Source organism: Pleuronectes platessa, chromosome 4, assembly GCF_947347685.1.
Source record: "Pleuronectes platessa chromosome 4, fPlePla1.1, whole genome shotgun sequence".
Lineage (NCBI taxonomy): Eukaryota > Metazoa > Chordata > Actinopteri > Pleuronectiformes > Pleuronectidae > Pleuronectes > Pleuronectes platessa.
The window spans coordinates 6,307,329-6,328,949 of NC_070629.1; the positions used below are offsets into that span (position 1 = coordinate 6,307,329).

General features: G+C 41.9%; 1 protein-coding gene and 1 non-coding gene across 2 annotated transcripts in view; both read left to right on the forward strand.

Moving 5' to 3' along the window:
- The window catches only part of unc5db (unc-5 netrin receptor Db), a 198,809-nt gene extending 181,346 nt beyond the window's left edge, over positions 1–17,463 (forward strand). Inside the window, exons 15-18 of the mRNA XM_053420260.1 lie at positions 3,360–3,509; positions 6,330–6,494; positions 8,688–8,866; positions 11,938–17,463. Of these exons, the coding sequence (XP_053276235.1) occupies positions 3,360–3,509; positions 6,330–6,494; positions 8,688–8,866; positions 11,938–12,199 (756 nt within the window). The 3' untranslated portion in view covers positions 12,200–17,463. The remainder of the gene's footprint in view (positions 1–3,359; positions 3,510–6,329; positions 6,495–8,687; positions 8,867–11,937) is intronic.
- Positions 17,464–18,162: 699 nt separating this feature from the next.
- On the forward strand, positions 18,163–18,316 carry LOC128439077 (5.8S ribosomal RNA). Its single transcript, XR_008338423.1, has one exon. It is a non-coding gene; the product is annotated as a 5.8S ribosomal RNA (ribosomal RNA).
- The last annotated feature ends 3,305 nt before the right edge of the window (positions 18,317–21,621 follow it).

Below are 21,621 nucleotides of genomic sequence, written 5' to 3' on the forward strand. Positions count from 1 at the left end.
ATAGGGTCCACCTGTCTGCAATTTAATCTCAGTATAAATACACCTGTTCTGTGACGGACTCAGAGTTTGTTGGAGATCATTACTGAACAAACAGCATCATGAAGACCAAGGAGCTCACCAAACAGGTCAGGGATAAAGTTGTGGAGAAATATAAAGCAGGGTTAGGTTATAAAAAAATATCCAGAGCTTTGAACATCTCTCTGAGCACCATAAAATCCATCATAAGAAAATGGAAAGAATATGGCACAACCACAAACCTACCAAGAGGAGGCCGTCCACCCAAACTGAAGAGTCGGACAAGGAGAAAATGAATCAGAGAAGCAACCAGGAGGCCCATGGTTACTCTGGAGGAGTTGCAGAGATCTACAGCTGAGGTGGGAGAATCTGTCCACAGGACAACTATTAGTCGTCTACTCCACAAATCTGGCCTTTATGGAAGAGTGGCAAGAAGAAAGCCATTGTTGAAAGGGATCCATAAAAAATCCCGTTTGGAGTTTGCCAGAAGCCATGTGGGAGACACAGCAAACATGTGGAAGAAGGTGCCCTGGTCAGATGAGACCAAAATTGAACTTTTTGGCCTCAATGCAAAACGCTATGTGTGGCGAAAACCCAACACTGCCCATCACCCTGAGCACACCATCCCAACAGTGAAACATGGTGGTGGTAGCATCATGCTGTGGGGATGCTTCTCTTCAGCAGGTACAGGGAAACTGGTCAGAATAGAGGGAAAGATGGATGGAGCTAAATACAGGGAAATCCTTGAAGAAAATCTGATGCAGTCTGCAAAAGACTTGAGACTGGGGCGGAGGTTCATCTTCCAGCAGGACAATGACCCTAAACATACAGCCAGAGCTACAAAGGAATGGTTTGGATTAAAGAATGTTAATGTCTTAAAATGGCCCAGTCAAAGCCCAGACCTCAATCCAATAGAGAATCTATGGCAAGACTTGAAGATTGCGGTTCACAGACGGTCTCCATCCAATCTGACTGAGCTTCATCTTTTTTGCCAAGAAGAATGGACAAACCTTTCCATCTCTAGATGTGCAAAGCTGGTAGAGACATACCCCAAAAGACTTGCAGCTGTAATTGCAGCGAAAGGGGGTTCTACCAAGTATTGACACAGGGGGGTGAATACTTATGCACCCAACAGATGTCAACTTTTTTGTTCTCATTATTGTTTGTGTCACAATAAAATTTATTTTGCACCTCCAAAGTACTATGCATGTTTTGTTGATCAAACGGGAAAAAGTTTATTTAAGTCTATTTGAATTCCAGTTAGTAACAGTACATAATGGGAAAAAGTCCAAGGGGGGTGAATACTTATGCAAGGCACTGTATGTCACAATGCAATGACTGCCAACTCCTCGTGTTTGAGTACTCGCTCAGCTGTGTATTGTGTCCAACAGCAGCAACAGACCAATCAGAGACATACAGTATATCTGTCTGGGACATGTTGGGCCAATCACAACCATTTATCTAAAGCAGAGTGGGTTTGAGTGTGACAGTATTAAATAACATGGAAAATTTATTTTCTGTAGAAGAAAGTTTATTTTTTGTAAAAGAAAAACACCTCTACCTATGGCGTCTTTTATAGTTTGTTTTTTCACACAGCACTTTGATCTCATTGGTTGTCTGTCTGTCCAATTTAGTCCAGAGGCATTTTGGTTTGCTATCCTTTGATAACGTCCCTTGGTAGTTTAAAATGAACTAAGAGCTTTAAGACCAAATCATCAATGTGAGCATGATCACAGATCGAACTTTGCTACCTGCTAATGTAAACAGATTCTGCATGTTCAGCCTGAAGCCGTCTGGTCTCCATTTCAGATTTGAGCAGACTCTGGTTGCCCGCAGCTAAAGAGTCGGTGTGGAGAGCAAAGGAGCTGGAACACATTGACTGAATTGGATCAGCTGCCTGCCTTTTTAATTTGTCTGCGTTCAGATAGCTGTTGACAGAGATTAGAAAAATTTGTCCTGGACCTAAGACACCTAAAAAGTATGTCTCTTTCTGTTTTATGTGGAGAAACATTCAACTCACGTGATAAAAGAATCTGTAAAAAGTGTACGGTGTAGGTTCCCTCTAAAATGCAACACCCCTCAACCACTGCAGCGTCTGTGTGACTGTGTCCAGGACACTAAGGCCTGGACGTCACAAACCTCCTAATGCTGAATGAATCCAATTTGAAGTGATTCTCTTTAACCTTGGACTTGTTAGTTACTTTCATTTTCTTGCACCTGAGCTTTCAGCTTTTAACTTTTTTCATCAAATCGAATATTTCGGCAACACAATGGTCCATTCAGACGACCACTCACATTCTCAAAGCTCAAAATGATCTCTGAGGAACGTTGGATGTTGAAAATTCCTCTGATACCTCTTCTCCTGATGCATGGGATTTCTCATTTATGGTTGACTTTGCAACACTTGTGCAGCTGTAAAAAAAGATGATATAACAGTCAAATCAGTTGTGGGTGTATGTGATGTGTCAAATTAAAGGAACCGTCACAGTCTACAGAGAACTGTCTGACAGGCTCTGTGTTTAACGGTGACAGAGTCATGATGGCAGTAGAGAAACGTCATATATCAGCTCCCTACTTTCACATTTATTTTCCCTGTGATTTATGTCCTTTATCTGCTGTAAATTGATTGTTTTCCCACCTCCAGCAAAGGCAACATGCAATATGGCATGGGCTCACCTTTGTGCACACACAGTGGCTACACACACTCATGCATAGGCGTCACACACAGACTGAGTCAGAATCCATCAGAGAGGCCGGCATTAGCCACAGCTCTGTTCCCTGTCTCCTCTCTTTGTGATTGAGACGGCTAAGGATAGACAGGGCCGACTCTGAACCTTCCCAGAGTCCACAGAGACACTGAACAATGATGACAGATGAATACCTACAGGCGACAATCAAAGTGCTCTTTCATCATCACAAATTCAATTTGGGAGATGGACATTTGCTCCCCCCTCCCTCCCTCGATGCAGGCGCTTCCCCGGCATTACACCCAAGCCTCAATCTGTCAAGTGGAGGCTGCGTATGTGTGAGGCTAAGTTGCGAGCACATGTTGCAGTAGGATTTGTTCAGCGCAGACTCAACGTCACTTTTTTTTCAGATGGTTTCTGTGTTAACGTTTGTGAGTCAATTAGTGGATGTGACAGAGGAAAGGATCAGAAACAGGAGTTTGTGCTGGTATTTAAAGGTGTTGTACCCTCAAAGGAAAGGAGGACACTCTGGTGTTATTATTTCTCTCACTTTCATCTCACTTCTCTTTTTTCATCTTTATCTCTTTTTTTCTTTCTGGCCTGTTTGCCCCTCTTTCTAATATCGCCCCCTTATTCTTTGCTTCCTCTCCTCTCCAGGGAGTGGTGGCAGCAGAGAAGACCAGAGGGGGTCAGCTCCTCGAGGAGCCAAAGATGTTGCCTTTCCGAGCGAACACCTTCAGCCTCCAGGTGTCCATCCAGGATGTTCCCCAGTTCCTGTGGAATATCAAACCCTTTACCACATGTCAGGTAACCATGGCAATAACCGACGGCACAATTAAGTCAAAACATAGATCTGAAACAGAGGCGCTCATTTGCAAGATCCTGTTTTTGGCTCCTAAGAGCTAATTACTGTGCTGTTTCTGCAGCGCTCCTCTCTGAGTTCACTGATCAATAAACAGTGTGAGGCCAGCTTCCACGTGATTGTGGTTCGAGTCAAGTTAGACTTTGTGTGTTCGGCTTCACTGACTTTGGAAAATCTAACACATTCTAATAAGGTACTCTTTCAGATTATTTTATAGTTGTAATGTTAATTAGTGTTAATACTTTTTTCAGAAAAATGTATGTTAATGTTATTTAATTTTCAAGATTCGCCCTATGTGGGATTATAAATCACCTTTAGAGGAGCGTCTGTACGGGACATGAGTCCCAGTATGCAACAAAATAATAAACCGCAATCATAATGAGCAATAAATAATAATAACAACAATACATTCATTATCTCATGAACCTGATTGCGTTTACAAGATAACTTAAAGTTAAATTAGTTAATGTTCATTTCAAACAACTATCACAATGAGTCATTAATAGTCATCTGCTCAGTTGTTTTCTTTATCACGGAAAAAAACATCACAATATTTCCACATGCTGAAGGCAGTGAAAAACTAAATAATACTCGTTCATTTATTATTCATTCATTCTTTTTCTTCTTCCTTCGCAAAATTAAGCTTGAGTCTGGAATGAAATACACAAAAACACTATGTTTAACAAATCACATTTAATTCAATTAAAATATGCTTGTGAATTTTATTAAATGAAAAAATGGCAACAATCAGTGTTTTCTAACAAGTGATAAGTTAGAGCTTTTCGATTTCACTAGAGTTGTGCTACAGCCTGTGATTGAATGTGTAGTTTTGTCGTATGAATTAGTTCGAAAATATTAAACTGGAATTTGAGAAAATGGTGTAAACAAGCTTATTCCGACTTTAAGTAATAGTAATAGTAAAATAATCTAAATGGGCAATGTATGTTAATTCCGTATGTTATGTTATGACATTATCATGTTCTAGTCTGAGCCCTCCTTAGCTGTGCATTAGAGAGGTGCGTGTCCGCCGTGCTCCAGCTGTCAGCAGTGCTGCATGAACCTGTCAGCAGGAGAACACACTTGTGTGTCCTGCAGAGGAGTGTGTAGCTGTTTATTGAGTGAACTCCTGGAACTGACTACTCCCTGTTTAAACAGTGTGTTAAACTAAAATTTGCATTTAGTATTACCCATTAAGAGTAAGACATGTTAGCTGTGATATAATGTGGCTCTGCTTCCTTTTATCTCTTTGTCCACAATAAGATCAAGGATGTTACAGTAACACCCTTTACTAGGACTGTCCTTGTAGATATCTAGTTATTACAAAATTCACACAAGTATTTCTCTTTTGTCCCAATGCTACTGAGTTTCTCTCCTCATACCCCTGTTTTCTTCCACTCCACCTCTGCTCCAACAGATGCAGCAGAATATTTTAAGGAGATTTATTGTTGCAGAGGTCAAATACTTAAGATGGACCTTTCAATGTTTGTGATGATCAAAACACTGGAAACTTTATTTTGTGTCAGTAGAATTTAAAACTCTGTCTCCAGCAATGACTGACATGAAATCTGAAAAACAAATTTTGTATCAATTATGAAGAAAAACAACCTGACCCGAGCCTAGTCTTGTTGTCAGCCGCAGCTACCACACTTTGCATCTGTGATATCTCAGCTTGAACTGTCTCATCAGTTCTGCTCATTCTAAAGTGCAGTTCTCAGCCGGTCAGATGCTAAGTGACACAGGTTGAGAAAGCAGACCTCCTACAGCGTTAGGGGCTGTTTACCTATGTCCCAAATGCTCAGACAAAGACGAGGCAAATCTGAAGATACGCTCCTCTCAGATCATATTTAACTGTTTTTTGTTTGATTGATATTCCTGCTTGTTTGCACCATCCTGTGTTTTAAAACAGCTCCTTTTAGCCTGAATCCTCCTGTCGCCCACATTTCTCACACAAGGATCATTAATATGGACGTGACTTGTGATTAATGTCTCTGTGTTTGTTTTCGCTTGCAGGTGCATTAGGATTCAACACGTGGCACTAGAACACAGTTTTGTATCTGCTGCTGCCATGTGCAGAGCGGCTGAGCGGTTTTCCCCACTGTACTCTGCCGGTGCTTAAAGACGTGGATGCAGGGTGAAAAGCTCTGCGTTTCAAACACACCCACTCTCTACAGCCTTATTTATGAGGGTCTTGGGATGGCGGGCAGGCAGGCACGGTGAACCTGCTCTGGCAGAGCAGGTGTAGAATAATAGGCGCGTGGCGCACCATACATCAAGTCAGCTTTTAGTGCTAAAGAGCCGAGCTTCCTACGTCCATCATCCCCTCCCCCTCTGTAGTCCGCCACCGCTCCCCGGCTCCATTATCTTGCTGCGGTGAGCTTCGCTGTGCGGCTGAGATCAAAGCCACGCAGGTTAATTCTTCAGTAGGCGCTGTGGCCTGCCGCATTTAATGTAGCGGTATTCACCAGGAATCATTTACAGATCACTTATAATATGCAGATGAGGCAGAGACAGAGTCTGGCAAAGGTCAAGGACGTTCCCCCTCAGATCTGCCTTCTCTCCAGAAATTAATTATACATCAAAGCAATCTTTTTTCCCTGTTCCTCACATTCCCTCATATATTGGGTACAGTACTTATCCCACAAGCTGCTTCTGCTAACAGCGTTACTGTACAAAGGATTCAGGCTGTGAATTATGTAAGCAGTCTTCCTCTCTGGCTGTACATGTGGCCAATTTGTCCCTGACGTCCCTCTTCTTCCTCTTCTCAGGAATTCTCCTTCCCCCAAGTTTGGTGCAGCAACCAGCAGCCCCTGCACTGTGCCTTCTCTCTGGAGAGATACAGCCCCGCCACCACCCAGCTCTCCTGCAAAATCAGCGTGCGCCAGGTCAAGGGCCACGAGCAGATTCTGCAGGTCTACACGGCCGTGGACGAGGTGAGGCCCTGCAGCTGCAGGAGGTGCTCAGCTTTTACTGTAACCTTCCCGGAGTGTGTTCACAGTGCCAGCCCTCCTGAGCTCGCAGTGTTTATTAATGAGGCGAGGAGGACACCCTCTCTGTCTTTCTTTCTTTCTTTACAAATGTATGCTAAACAGAGACAACAAAGATGAAGCTGTATGTATTTTTTATTCTTTAGTTCTACACGTGTTCTAGCAAATAGCTCCACAACACCAGGCTTCTGTCAACGTCTGAGCAGCTCCACTGGAGCAGTGAGGAGTTTGACGTCCTCAGTCAAGAAGTCCTTGTGTCTGTAAAGCAGGAGAGAGTGTTACTCATTGATTTTTACCACACTGCATTTTCACAGCCAGTCACGAACCTGAACGTCCTACCTCAGGGTCGCCATTTGAACAGGTGGTGCTACAATCAGACACAGGTGAAATACTCTTTGAAATGACCTTCTATGGTTTGATGGTTTAATCCCACCTCCATGATTAGTTATGGTTTGTCAAGTAGGAAGAAGGACTCAACGTGTTTGCAGGAGCTGTGAGTGGAATGCAAATCATCAGCACTTTGTTTTTGACACTTGGTCAAATGCAAATATATCAATTGTTAAACTAAAAGCATGTAAAACCGTGTTAGCTCACTCAGACTGAATGTGATGGACCAGAGGAGCTGACTTTATTGTGAACATTTTAACTTCATTCTTGAAATGAATCATGAAAGGAATCCTCCTCTAATATCACGACATAATGATCACCGCTGCATCAAACGTCTCAGTGAGGTGAAGGAAGACGGATCTAGCTTTTAAAATGGAATTCATCATTTCCTCTTTTATTCTTCAAATGTCATATCTACAAACACAAAGTACAGTGTTGATTGTGTACGGTACACTCAATTGAAACTGAAGAGCACTCAGCCCCTGACATTTTGACATTATTGCACTCCTCCTGAACACAGTGCGTCTGTGTCTCTATTGGCCGCCTAAGCACATCCTCATGGTCAGAAGTGAAGTCCAGGTCCTGAGCCAGCTGCAGAGCACACTGAGAAAGACGATGGATAAAAAGTTAACTGGATAGAGATGTCAATGTGACAGTATTTTTCAGGGTGTGGGGGTTAACACTTCCTGCCACTACATGAAAATGAAAGGTACATCAGGGGATGACAGCTGCTGTGTAGAATTATGTCTGCTGAAGCTGCTGCAGCTGGATGCTCCTCGGCTGTGTGTTATATTATGTGACCGGGTCTGCCGGGACTTTGATATGGGACACGACAGGAGGGGGGCGCTGTTTCTCCATGTGCAGGGAGTGAAGGTGGCAGATGCTGGAATGTAACTGCCTGCATGGGGACATGTGGTCTAAAAGTGTTTTTTAATGACCTTAAATTTTACACCTGTCAGTGGCGGATCTAGGATTTTTCTAAATTAGGGGCCGTTAAGGTGCCACACTTTACACAGAGGGGGCAATTATATGTCCAACATCCAAACACAATTCCTGATTCATTAAGGTTCACATTGAATTAATTTCCTGTTTACTGTTAGCTCTATTGCTTTGAGCAAAGCTTAGTCAATGGTCATATTTATTGTTTGATGGCTACCTTCTCAAGACTTCTGAAGAGGGGGATTACAGGGGCCAATCAGATTAAAAGAGCAAAGGATTAATTTGCTCCTAATCTATTTGTTAACATAAGCATAAAGTTTGATAGTAATTTCATTTATTTCAGATTTTGCAAAGTATGTTTTAGACACTTATTTCTCCTGCTTCCATCTCTGCTAAATCAGTGTGTTGCCTGCCTCAAGTATGGAGGAAGTATCTGTGTGACATTCAGCAGAGCCATGGAGTGTGTGTTTACTGAAGTTATTGCCAATGGATGTGTTTCTGACACCAATGAAATTGGAGGGGGGTGGTGTTCAGTTGTTGGTTTTTGTTGGAATCTATTGTTACTGATCTGAGTTCAAACAGAACACAGGAGCAAACTCCAGTTGTCTCCCACTTTGCCTTACTTGTTTACAGACTATGCGCTGATCCTTTAAAATGTTAAACACACCGGTCTGAATGAGCCTGACCCAGTGAACACCACCCACTCTCCAAGCCGGTTAAAACAAGCTCGAAGTTGATTGAAAGTGACATTTGCAGATCCTCCTTGAACCCGGTCTGAATGTAGGGCTGTTTTTCTGTTTTTATTCAATCCAGACTGAAAAGGAGTCGGTTCCATTTTTTATGCAGACAGACTGCACCATCACATCCCAGACGGGGCCCAAGGCTTTCAAAATCCCCCTATCCATCCGCCAGAGGATCTGTGCCACCTTCGACACTGCCAACGCCAAGGGCAAGGACTGGCAACTCTTAGCCCAGAAACTCCACTTAGACCGGTGAGTGTATGATGTGCATCCACTCTGAGATTGCATGACGTCCTCGTGCACACTTGTCTCTGCGGTGGTCCCGCCGTGCACACGTGCTGACCACAGTGATAACAGTCCTGTGAGCGTATATGCAGCCTGTTGTTACTTTTTATCTTTGGTGAAAAAATGTGTAACTGTAGAGCACTGTAGTGAGTGTGTTAAAGGTTGTGTTCTGTGGAATATGGTGTGCATTGTGTTTTTAATATCATTTAGAAAATCAATCCTCTTGCCTTTCTGTTGACAAGTTAATGTAAATGTTGTAAGCCTCATAGGTTAACACTTACTATTGATTATTCTTATTTCATCTGATGAAAATGCATTTTTACAAGAATACACCGGACAAAAATTGCCTCAGTGCAGTTGTTGTCTTTGCGCCGTCTTACCTTGTGGCAGCTATAATCTCCTGTTAAGAACATGATTCATGAGACAGTGGTATCTACGAGTCCCCTGGGATTCCAAATTATCCAGATAAGCTTTCCTCTCCACTTCGAACGGCTTTGAACTGAGCCTGATGTGACCAATGGCTGCAGCCTTTAATGTTGCCTGTTGTTATTCCTCCCGTGAAGTCGCGGGGAGCGGCAGTGAAACACTGCCTCCATCTGGACACATCACTACATGATGCAAGGAGGAAGTATACTGCATTGGCATGGCAACAAGCTCCCTTTTAGTTTTTGGCAGCACCTGTGAACAAGATTCCAGCCAAACTGTGCTTGCCAGTAATTGCTCATTAATTCTGATCCTAATTTATGCTGGATTATATTTCTAATAGACTTAAAGGTCACGCTGTTTGTTTCAGCTACATGTAAAACCAGATAGTTGTGTTCACAGCTCCAGGATAATCCAATTTGTGTTGAATGAATTTACAGTTACAGACTGATATAATTAGTAGATTTACTAATGGTCAACTAAAGGGGATCCAGGGGCCCATATGAGCTTTGTTAATATTAATTTAGGGCTGATTCTCCTGATAACGTTCATTTTATGATCAAGTGATAGATATATAAATATTAATTGTCTAATGTTCCTATTTATGGGAGGAGCAATGTAACCGTGTGTGGAATGTGAGTCTTGGACCTTTTGAGATCTTAGAGAGTAAGCACCTTATATTTATCCATACTGTGTAGTTCATTTGCATTCAACTGTTGAAATGATTCAACCCTAATTTTGTTGTAATTATGCCACTTACATCATTTAAATGCGCTTTGTGATATTTTAAGATGTCAGTGTAATTTCCAAGGTACCCACCGTGGAGCTGCCATGCAGAAAAGCAGTTCCTGCCATTTCAAATGTCAGCAAAGACAAGTGCTGTCAAATTAGTGGGAGTAGCAGATGTGTAAAAACTTCCTGTGTCAGTAACGTAGTCGTTATCTTTACTGGTATGAATATTAAACTGGTGCCACCTCCAGAGCTAATCCATGCTGAGCCAGAAAGCTGCTCTTGCTCCCCCATGCAAAACCGTCTTTACTACACAGCTGATATAAATAGTTAAAATGACACAAACATGCTGGGACTACTACACAAACACAATACTTGTAATCAGTCAATGAAGGTTGTTACATTTGTTATTATGCTTACAGTGGCTTTTCTTAGGTTTTCCTCTCATATAAGATGTGTAACGTGTAGTTGTTGTACTTTGTATCGTACTTTGTATATTTGGGGAGTGCTCAACAAATCCCTTGGAAAAAAACAAAAAAACATTGTATCATTTTAACAAGTAGTGTCTGTGTGGGTGTGTATGAGTGTGTGTGTGTGTGTGGCTGAATCCAAACCCTCAATCCAATTATTACCTGAGGGTGAGAGAGGGGCACTGCAGACAGGTCAGCAGTCAGTCAGACGGCTGACACCTGACATTCACACTAATGGTCAGTTATGCAGTTGGTCTGTGACAGGAAACCTAAGCAGGCATCGAGAGAATAGGCTGGCTGGTTTGAACCTACCACCTTCATGACGTGAGGTGATAGTGCCCACTGCACCACCGTGCCACCTGTAACTAAATGACTGCTCCATTGTTGTTCAAGAAACGGTTGAAAACACATCAGTTAGTCATACTTTTGGATTGTGTCTCATAGACAAAAATGTGTACTAATCTGTAGCTGAAAATGGTAAAAAAAATTGATATGAAGTAATTTAATAGTATAATAGTTATATTAAATGTAAGTATAATGTTTAATTCATTTCACAGCAGTTTTTTTTCAAAAATGACAGAGGCCAGAGTGTTTATTCGCGTTTGAAAGATTTTCATTTGGAACTACATTGGAACTCAGCCATCCGCAAACCTCCTCAAAGGCCTAACGATCTTTCTTATGATTGTCAAAATCTCATTGTAAAAATATAAAAAGCCCTATTTCGGAACATTAAAGAAAGTGAAACTGCAAATTCATGGCTACACCCCTTGATCTGCATCCACTCGACATTTCCCTGGGTTCTTCCCATGACCCATGTGAGATGGAAGGGTGGGTGAAGTATTTGAGACCACAAAAATATTTTGAGGTTTCAGGGGTAAACATCTTTGCCGCCAAATCCTATGCCCTAAGCCCTGATATTCAAATTCAACTTGAAACGGCGTCATCACACCATGTTTCTAGTCTCGCTGATCTCGTCTTGCTGATTACGTCTCAAGTAACTGGTTCTATCAAGGAGCAAGGGACGACAAGCTGTGGTTCTTTTACGTCAGATACAATCCCTGTTTACTTCGATTGTATCTGATTAAGCTGCAAAACTGTTTACCCCTGAACGTCCAAAATTGTTTTGTGGAGTCAAACACTTCCCCCAGCCCTCCATCGGCCTATAGTGGTGAGTAGCTAATGAGTGAATTTTAATTTTTCCGTGAACTATCCCTTTAAGGTCCCCAGTTTTTGAACGGCTTTTCTTTTTATCATCTCTCATCGCTCTCTCTAAGGAAATTAAAACAAATGGACTCAGTTTGACTCATGTCTTTTACAAGATAAAAACATTCTGAACATAATCGTCTGTATCTGAATCAAATTTGAAAAAGTTTTGTCCTGATTTCTGTCCCTGGGTTGTTGTTTGCTCTTCCACAGAAACCTGGGTTATTTTGCAAAGCAGCAGAGCCCATCTGCAGTCATACTGAGCCTGTGGGAGGCTCGCCATCAGGACACTGCTGACCTTGACTCTCTAGCCAGCGCCCTGGAGGAGATTGGCAAGATCCACTCCAAAAGCCCCCCCAAGGACGGGGATGAGCCGGAGTCTGACTTCAATCACATAGAGGCTGGCAGTCTGTGTGGAACAGGCAAACTAACGGGCGAGAAGACAGAGGACTCTGCTCCTGAATATACAGGCTGAGGGAAAAGAGGCCGCAAGTGCAAACTGACAAACATGTATCTGTGCACGTGCACGGCCAGTGATGGACAACACACTGTGGCAGTCCGCTGGAAGGTCATGAGGTCGTCGGTGAGTAGACAGTGGCAATCAGCCGACCCGTCACAATGGGTCGAGGCGAGCCGATGCCTGCTGTGGATCTACTCCCCCTCCTTTAGGATGGACTGTACATTTTCTTTTTCGTCCACCTTTCCACTCAAGTTCTGGGTTAAATATATACTGAAATGTTCTTTATTTTAAGTTTTGCCCTTTACATTCATATCGAGCTTAGAGGGGGAGTGGGAGAGGAGGAGGAGAAGGAAAAGGAGAAGGAAAAGGGGTGGTGGTGGTGTCCGTAATTTAGTGAATCTGTGTGATTAGAGATGGGAGCTCCTTTTCCCGCGGAACTGCCCCTGCCAGCTCCCCTAGCCAGCTGGACATACTTGCATAAAAGTTATTATATGCAAAGAAGGTAATACAACTGTGGCATCATTTTACAGTTGCCTGTGTTTATCTAATTTCTTTTATCCCTCTAAATCATATATCTGAGTAAATGAGGACTCAGAGTTTACTTTTGTGACGTCTAGTATTATAAGTTTCAAAGGAAGCTGCTGATTGCTTAAATGTTGTGATTGTGAACTTTTAAAGCCAAGTATCTTGAAATTCACCAGTTTGCATCCCTTATGAAATAAAGATCCAACAGATATATAGTAATTTGGAACTTCTGATAGACAAACCAGTGTTACATCATCATTTATAGAGATAAAAAAAATCTGTATCCAACCCAGTCCAACCTTGAAAGATGGCACATGCAGATGTAACTATGTGTGCGCAAGGAAAATAAAAAAAGCATAGTTGTGAGTGTGGCAGAGTGAGATTTCAACCCGTGACATTGCAGTTCATTACAGTTTCCTCTACCAGTAGATAGAGCATGAGGAAGCTGTAAAAAATAATTCCCTGGCATCGCCACACCTTATCACCCAACTCCCACCGCTAACACTCGTCACATACTCCTCATATCATTCTATAACACACCCAAACGCCCAACCATCACCACAAACCCCTCACTGCATTTCCACATTTCATGTGCACGTGAACTGGGACTATAAAACAAACCAACGGGAAGGGAATACAGTACAACACAGAGTCACATACGTGTTCAAATCAACACTAAGCATACATCGTCATGAAGGAGTAATAAATAGCAAATTGCCACCAGGAGACTCTTGGTGTGTCTCTATTCGGGGGCTTCATCCTTCAGAGGCTGCATTTGAAGACGGACTGCGTCACAGCAGCGCAACTAAACTGTCCCATGTTGAACCTTTCTTCAAATTTCATCCCCGACGAACGAAGGCTCCGATGGGTGGGTCCTTCCCGGCCCAACCTATCCCAGGATTCACTGCACTTCAATGACAAACAGTTTTTCGAAAAGTTAATGGCACCAGCAAGCGAGCTCAAGTATCACTCTTCAACTCAACTGAACAGTGCACTTTAAAAAAGAAAAAGGAGCATTAAAACTGTCTCGTCATGTCAAAAATCCGAAACTTTGAATCTCACTCCCTGGCTTTGTTAATTGTACCCATCTGAAGCAGTCAGTGATTCAACGACACAAGAGTTAGGTCCATTTCTGGTTTTGATGACACTTTGGTTCTAGCAAATTAAAGAACGGCCTGCATCAGCAATCTGTACCAGTGGCATCACGGCACTAAATCTTTTTATTGCATTAGTACAAGTAATACTATGACGTGATTAACATTATATTGTTTGTTGTTAAAGGACTCAAGTCTGATGAGCCGTGTACGATTTACTGCTGAGCCAAGGCAGGAAACAGGAAGGAGGTCACGTCTCAGCAGGGGGACTTGATACACTGTGTCAACTGTGCCAATATGGCGGCAATTTGGATTTGATGCTGTCAAAGATGAATGGATGTTGTGCAAAATAAAAACATGATCTGATGCACAGTTGTCCTCCTGATTGTGGAACAGCTTCACCTCTGCTTCTACTTATTTAGTGTTAAGACACAGTATAGTGCGACAGTTTACAGGTCCAGGCCGTTGTGCGGGGCAATGCTACATGACACTCATTGTGATGGTGTTCAAAATCAATCAGAAAAAACAAATGAAGTCATACAACACTTTCTATAAACAATTCACATTTAAAACCTAGAAGGGTTCTCTGAGAGCACACACCTTCAAAGCTAATGACCTTTCTCGCCAGTGTTTCCCATCATATGGCCCACCAAATTCTACTTTGCCCTGCCACAGTTCTCATAATAATGTAAGAGATCTCCCACTTGGTGTTTTTCTCCATTGCAGCTGAAACTATGAGGTGTGACAACAAAATTCCTTGATATGCCCATTGATTTGGATCTGTACCAACATTTTATTGGTTCTGTCCTGACCCATACCATCTCCTTCCATTAAGTTAGCTAACTAACAAATTGACAAACAAAATGAAAATATAACCTCCTTGCTGAAGGTCATTAAGGCTACATCCACACTACTGCGTTTCTGTTTGAACCTAAAACGAATTGTCCACACCATCGCTGTGGCTCCATATTGGTTTTACACCTTGTCCATACTAACACGCCTGCTAACACATGTTTCAAATCACGCACACTAGGCATGTGTGTCCCAATGGACGCAGGAACTGTCGCCGATTGCTTGAATAATAGCTTGTGTCCTAGTAATGTGTAATGAGTAATATTGCAAAATGCAGTATTCCACTACAACTACAGGGTTGTCATTGCTATCAGCTGCTTGTAGTTGATTATCCTTGTTGCATTCTAAACTGGTAACCGAGGCTGATTAATGCCTGTGGTGGGATAGGAGCCTGAAGAACCAGCAAAGAGAATTGTGTGACCCAAAAAAACAATCAGCAAGCAGTTGTGAGTTCCTATTATTGTTCCCAAACAAATATGTTTCTGCCCAACCAGACAAAACGCTGACCCGCAGTTTCAAACTAAAACGGGGCCAGCAACATTTCCAAACTTACTACAGAGTGGTGTGAATGCCATGTATATCTGTAGTAGACTTAATGTGTTTTCAAAGGAAAACTTAGTTGTGTGGAAGTAGCCTAAGTCTGTTCATACAAATAATTCAGTGTAAATTCACATGGGAGCTGTAGAGTTTTTCACAAAGTAAACATTGTTTAACTTTGTAAAAATCCCAATGGCTTCAATTTCGAACAGCAGTGGGTTCTGATTCAGAATGTAAACCTCGGGAAAAAGGAACACAATCCATTATTCGGATGCAAGAAATGCTGACTGGGACATTTGTATTGAGTTACTGGAGCCAGTGGAACAGAGGCTCACCGACCTTGGCTCTCGATAAGATAATGTTGGTCCAGAGCAGCAGAGCAGAGGGACACAGGACTTATTACATTAATGTTGGTCTCGATAAGGAAGACATTTTGTCACTACACAAAACTTGCTAAAGGATGACAGATTTGATTTGACCTCAGTTTTGTGTTGGTAACACAGCGCTAGCATTCACAGGTCACTTTTTTTTTTTTAAATAGTGTTTTTTCGCCAACATGTTATTATCTTGTTTTTACAAGTTATAATGTCATGGCCAAAAAATAAACAAACATGTAGCAGCCAGAACTTATCTTGAGGCCACTTATTTTTGTCCCAGTTGTGAACAGGGGGTATTCATACTAAAACCTGTCTAACTCTACTTTAATGAGGCTCTCGTGATTTTCACATGTTTTACTATTGATATCTAGAGGTTTTGGGCTACAACTGCATGATTTCACAGGGGATGCTTCACTCTAAAGGTTTCTCATTTTGTAAGACGGAAATTGACTTTCATTTTACAGGGCTGTAAGACATGAGATTCATTCAGTCCCATGAGAGTGAAAGATCAGCAGTTGCAAATAAAGCTGCTCAGTTCACCGTGCACCAAAAACATGAATGCGTTCATTGAACAGGGCTCTTTGAGCACGTTCATGCACTGCACTGCTGGTTAACGTCAGTGATCCTTGTGGTAAGAGTGTGACATTACCCAATATTACCAATAACTTAGTAGGTAAATCAGATTAATATTCACCGTATTGGATCCATGTGCATTTATGATAAATGTGGTACAAATTAACTTATGGTCTTCGAGATGGATTCTTCATTGGGACACACTGCATGTTATGTTGAAGAGCCCAGTTGAGCCTAGTCTTTGCTTTATCCACACCTGGGCCAATTTTGCCTCAGAATACCGCGTTTCTTTCAACCTCCGAGCTGATTCTCTGAATTTCTACTGCATAATGCAGCCAGCTGGAAGGAGACTCTGTGGTTTTTGTCGAGAGATCTAAATGAATTTTGATTTTGTCCCGATGGTTTATCAGAAACGATACAGTGATTTTAAACACACCACTGAGGGTTACTGACATTATATATGTGAATGCTTTTTTTCTGCCCTGATGAAGAACCATTCTTTTTATCTCTCTCCGTCATCTCCATCCATTTATAATCCGATTATACTCATCTTTTAAGTGATTTAAACTGGTAAGTGAAGAATCATTGTTTTCCTGGATAGGATCGCTACCCTTATTGTGACTAACTGGATTCTGCTTCTCTTACCTGCAAGCAAAGAGTGTCAAAAAATGGAAATGTGTGCTTTTTTTATCGCTTCGCAGTGGCCTATGTTGCATCAAGAGCTCCCTGTCTGTGCGGTACCCATCATCACACCCAGCTCTCACCTTCCTCCTGGATGTGTTTCAGCTATGTCTACTCATGAACCTGTTGAAATTCTGTTTTTTAAAAAGTGAACTCAGACACAAACGTTCACAAACATGTTCTCACTATGTGCGTATAATGCTTTGGTGTAAGACTTAACCCTGTTCATGAGACAAAAATCTCACTGTTATTGCGCCCATGATATTCTGTCACCTGAGTTGGTGGGACCCATGCGCTTCTTCTTAGCTCAATGCATGGCCTATGGCTTCATATCACTATTCTTGTGCCTTGTTTAACTACTGTAAATGGTGAATGTTGTAAAGGACAGATGGGGATGAAAAAAAAAACTGAACATTTAATCATACTGACACACATTTAAAGGTATTAGTTGAAAAGTATTTAAGATTATAATATTGAATAGGCTGCAGAGCTTTTCTAGTGCTGAACATCTGTTTGGTAATGCCAGGGCAGCTTTGTGGTATATTGTATCTATAATTATGGACATTTTGGATGTTTTCTGTACAGTAGAATTTGCAAATGTATATGCAGCCTTTTGGAAATAAATGTACAGTTGAAAGATCTCAACCTGTGTAGACGCCTATTATTTTGAATTGTGGAATAAAACTATCAATAATTTAATTTGCAATTAACTACTGCAGTGCCTGTTTTCCACCTGCCTGTTTGGAATGGACTGTTGAGCTGACCTGTGGTAATGCTTCAGAGCTACTTCAGAATTATTAGAATTATTCCTTACCATTAGTGAGTACTTCTCCAACTGTTCTAAAATATACTTTCACTTTTTACTGTTCGTGTGCTGGACATTGTGTGCAGAGCTTTTTATAAACAGACTATGGTCCAGAGTGAAGCTAGGAAACTTTTTGTTCATCCTACCTGTCCTACGCGTCAGCGGAGGCGTTGAGGATGGCTTGATGCTGGCGAGGTTGGAGGCGCACGCCGCACGCAGCTCTGGGCTTTGCTCTTGCTCCCCCCCCCCCCCCCCCCCCCCTCCCTTCCTTTTTATCGGAACCCCTCCGGCGCGGCCGTGTGGCGGCCCCCTCGGCCTGGCAGTCATCGCCGCGCGTGTGGCGGGCACCCGGAGGGAGGCGGGGGGTTTAATGTCTCCTACCCTGCTCTGACCCTTAGTGGCTTAGTGGGATGGGGCGTCCGCCGTGTTGCCTTCTTGGCAAATACAACCACAAACCCACTTTGTCTCTGCTTGAACGTGTGGCCTCGAAAAAAAAAAAAAGAAAAGAGTTTTGAAAAACAAACAAAATAATACAACTCTTAGCGGTGGATCACTCGGCTCGTGCGTCAATAAAGATCGCAGCTAGCTGCGAGAACTAATGTGAATTGCAGGACACATTGATCATCGACACTTCGAACGCACCTTGCGGCCCCGGGTTCCTCCCGGGGCTACGCCTGTCTGAGGGTCGCTTTTCCAAGATGTAATAGTTTTTTTTCCAAAGATAAATTACCAAACAGGAAGTGACTGTTGAAAAAAATAAGTTGAAATTTGTTGTACCTATCTGTCCCCCTCTTCCACTGACAGCTACAGAGCGCTGGGCACCCATTAATTAAACTTTTATTTGTATGTCGTTTGTCCAAATCCCACCAAATTTGACAACACACTCCCCAAGACACAGACTGTCCACATGCTAAGGGTGAAGCAGTTAAGTTGTACGGTTTACGAGATATGCGTTCAAAAAACAGAAACAGAAAGACAGACAGAGAGACAAACAGACATATGTTTGTAGAATATGTAGGTAGCTATTATTAAGATGGGGTTGATTATTATGTGACTTCTCATCACTCCCCACACAGAAACACTGAGCCCAGCAGAACAGGGGGTCACAAAAACAACCTCCCTTCTCGGGGAATGTATGGAAGCCTTTGATGCAGGGTGCAGGTTCGGGGTTATGCTTGCAGGTTTTGCATCTAAAATAAAATATATATGCACACATAGTACAGATAATAAATATATTCATATTTTTCAGCACCTGCTGTAGGGCATCCAGTATCCTGTATATTCTGTGGTTTACTTCGGCATCATTGCAGTGAAAGATAAAACTGTCCACAGTCAAATCCTCTCAGTGAGTATTAAAAGCCACTGTGCTTTGGCATCTAATAAGCCCCTGAAAACATGAACCTGTTCCTCCGACCGGTCTTCCAGGAGTACATTTCATTCTGCCACTGGTATATAAAACAATACACCCCACAAATATGCCCCCCGTGCTGTTTAAAACAGGGTTTATTTCTGTTTAAATGTGGCCTATCGATCATAAATAAGTGGCATTACATAGAACTAATTAATTTGAAAGGACAAATTACTCATCTGCATTAATTGTGTATAATTTAGAAGTATGAATACTCCCCGACTTAGGTAGAGGATGAATATATTATGAAACGCACAGGAAAGAGAGAAAGGGGCAGAAGACCAACCAGTAAAAGCAAATGTAACCGAATTGGATGAAAGAGATCTTACTTGACTGATTGTTAACAGAACAAACTTCTTTGGGACTTCCACTCAAAGAATAAGCAATACTATCAGGATAAACCTGATCGATCCCCACAATTATACTAATCTCTTACAAGAGGGTTCCCCATAAATACACAGATCAGTCCACAAGTGAATACAGACGTGTGTTTCAATTATAAAATTAAAAGTTTATTTGGTCAGAAGTTCATTTTTTAAGACAATTCTTTAATATTATTTTCTATAAAAATGTATATTTCAATACCAGATATACACAGTTGGAAAAATTGAAACCTAGAGAAGCATACACTGCATATTATTAAGTTGAGGTAGGTCAAAACAACCAGGGCTATTGCAGGGCAAGTGGTCGCAACCTCACTGCAAAACACACACTGCAAACAGCAAAGAAAGGGGGTAAAATAATCTAAAGAAAGGTAAATCACACTAAAGAAACAAATGACTGAGGATTGAAGACACACTCCTGCAATATCCCATGGCGCCATCACTACCATCACTCAACACCTCTGCTTTTAGTTCTTCTGTTCACATTACATAAATACCAACTTTACACCTTATAACACAGATTTTACTGAGCAGAGCAACACCAGCTACTGTATTACAAACACAAACCCTTCACAAAGGCAAATTGTAACCCACTTGTGGCCAGGTTACGATCTACCAGGTCCGATGAGGAGCTTAGGGACATAGACTGTAATAGCCATAAATAAAAGTACACACAATGCACAAACAATTAAATGGAAATGTAGCTTTACTAACTTAAATTGGCAGGTGATAATTCACATTTGGAAAAACATTTGTATGAAAATAAAAGTGGGGCCTTTAAAATAAATCAGTTTTTTTACGTCAGTCATCTTTAAAGTCGGTTTATCTGTGATCATAAGACCTGACCTGTTTTTGCAACAGGAATTTTAAGAGTTGGTTTGATCTTTTGGTTTCACAACAATCCTACTAAAGCATAACACTCACATAACAGTAAGTTAAACGTACCGTACAACACTTAATGATAACATGTTCAGGCTTTGCATTGCACTCTAATTCAAGTTCAAGTCTCAACATCAATATATGAATTATCACAAGCATACATCAAATTGTAATACTGGTTAACCATGACTTGTTAATAGAACCATAATGAAAAAAGTATTAAGTATCACCTTTATCAGTATTAGGAAAAACTATGATAACACAGGGGTCACACATGGCTCTGTAATGCCCTCCAATTTGTGAGAGTACATCTTCAAAAATAACAGTACAATAATAATGAACATCAATATAATATTTTAACTAGAGCTGTGAAAAATAACGCTTTAACGCATTATGATTAAATTACAGGATTAAATCGTTTTTTTTTTTAACGCATTTAACGCATGCGCAGAAGGACCTTCCAATTCCGCCGCCTCTGCACTAGTTGGTTCACACCGGACGCCGAAGCGACGCCGAAGCGACGCCGAAGCGACGCCGAAGCGTGGCGTAAGCGCTAATCCCTGGCACGCCGGCGCTTGGCTGGTCACACCGGACGCGGTAGCGACGCCGAAGCGCCGTGCATTACTAATAATATCACATACTGCTGCTGTTATCAGCCTGCAGTAAAAACGGCATTTAATCATTTTTTTCAAGCATATACTTACTTGTTGCTCCAACATTAACTGCAACAGCGTCCCAACATGTGTCTTTTTTGGTGTTGTCTTTATACAACATATGCTGAGAATCAACAACTCAAGTTACTTCTCCACTTCAATGATTTATTTAATGTCATCCATGTTGAAGAACTTCTCCGCTGTTTGCTCAGTTAAATGTCGGGTGTCGAGGGTAAATTACGTATTCTCCACTCAAGCCTATGTGGAGAATACGTAGCCCCCCCCCTCTCTTTTTTATCTTCATGACTGCTTGTGTGGCTGTAGTGGATGGGCAGAGGGGGACATTAAATAATGTGGTTGGTAAAAGTGGTAAAATTAAAAGTCCAAGACAACAGAACGTGAATACAAAGTATGGGATGCATATTTGATCATTTATATCATATAAAATATGTCATCTATATCGTTTAAAATCATTTTTCAGTGTGTTTCCTGTCGCGATACGCTCGCGTCAAGCGGAAAAAATAGACTCGACGCCGAAACGATCGCTTCACGGCGCTAGGCAGCCGCGGCACAACGCTACGCTTCAGCCTCCGGTGTGTTCAGCGCTGCGGTTTAACATGGGAGTGGATGGGAGCCAGAGGATTGGCGCTGCGCTTACGCCTCGCTTCGG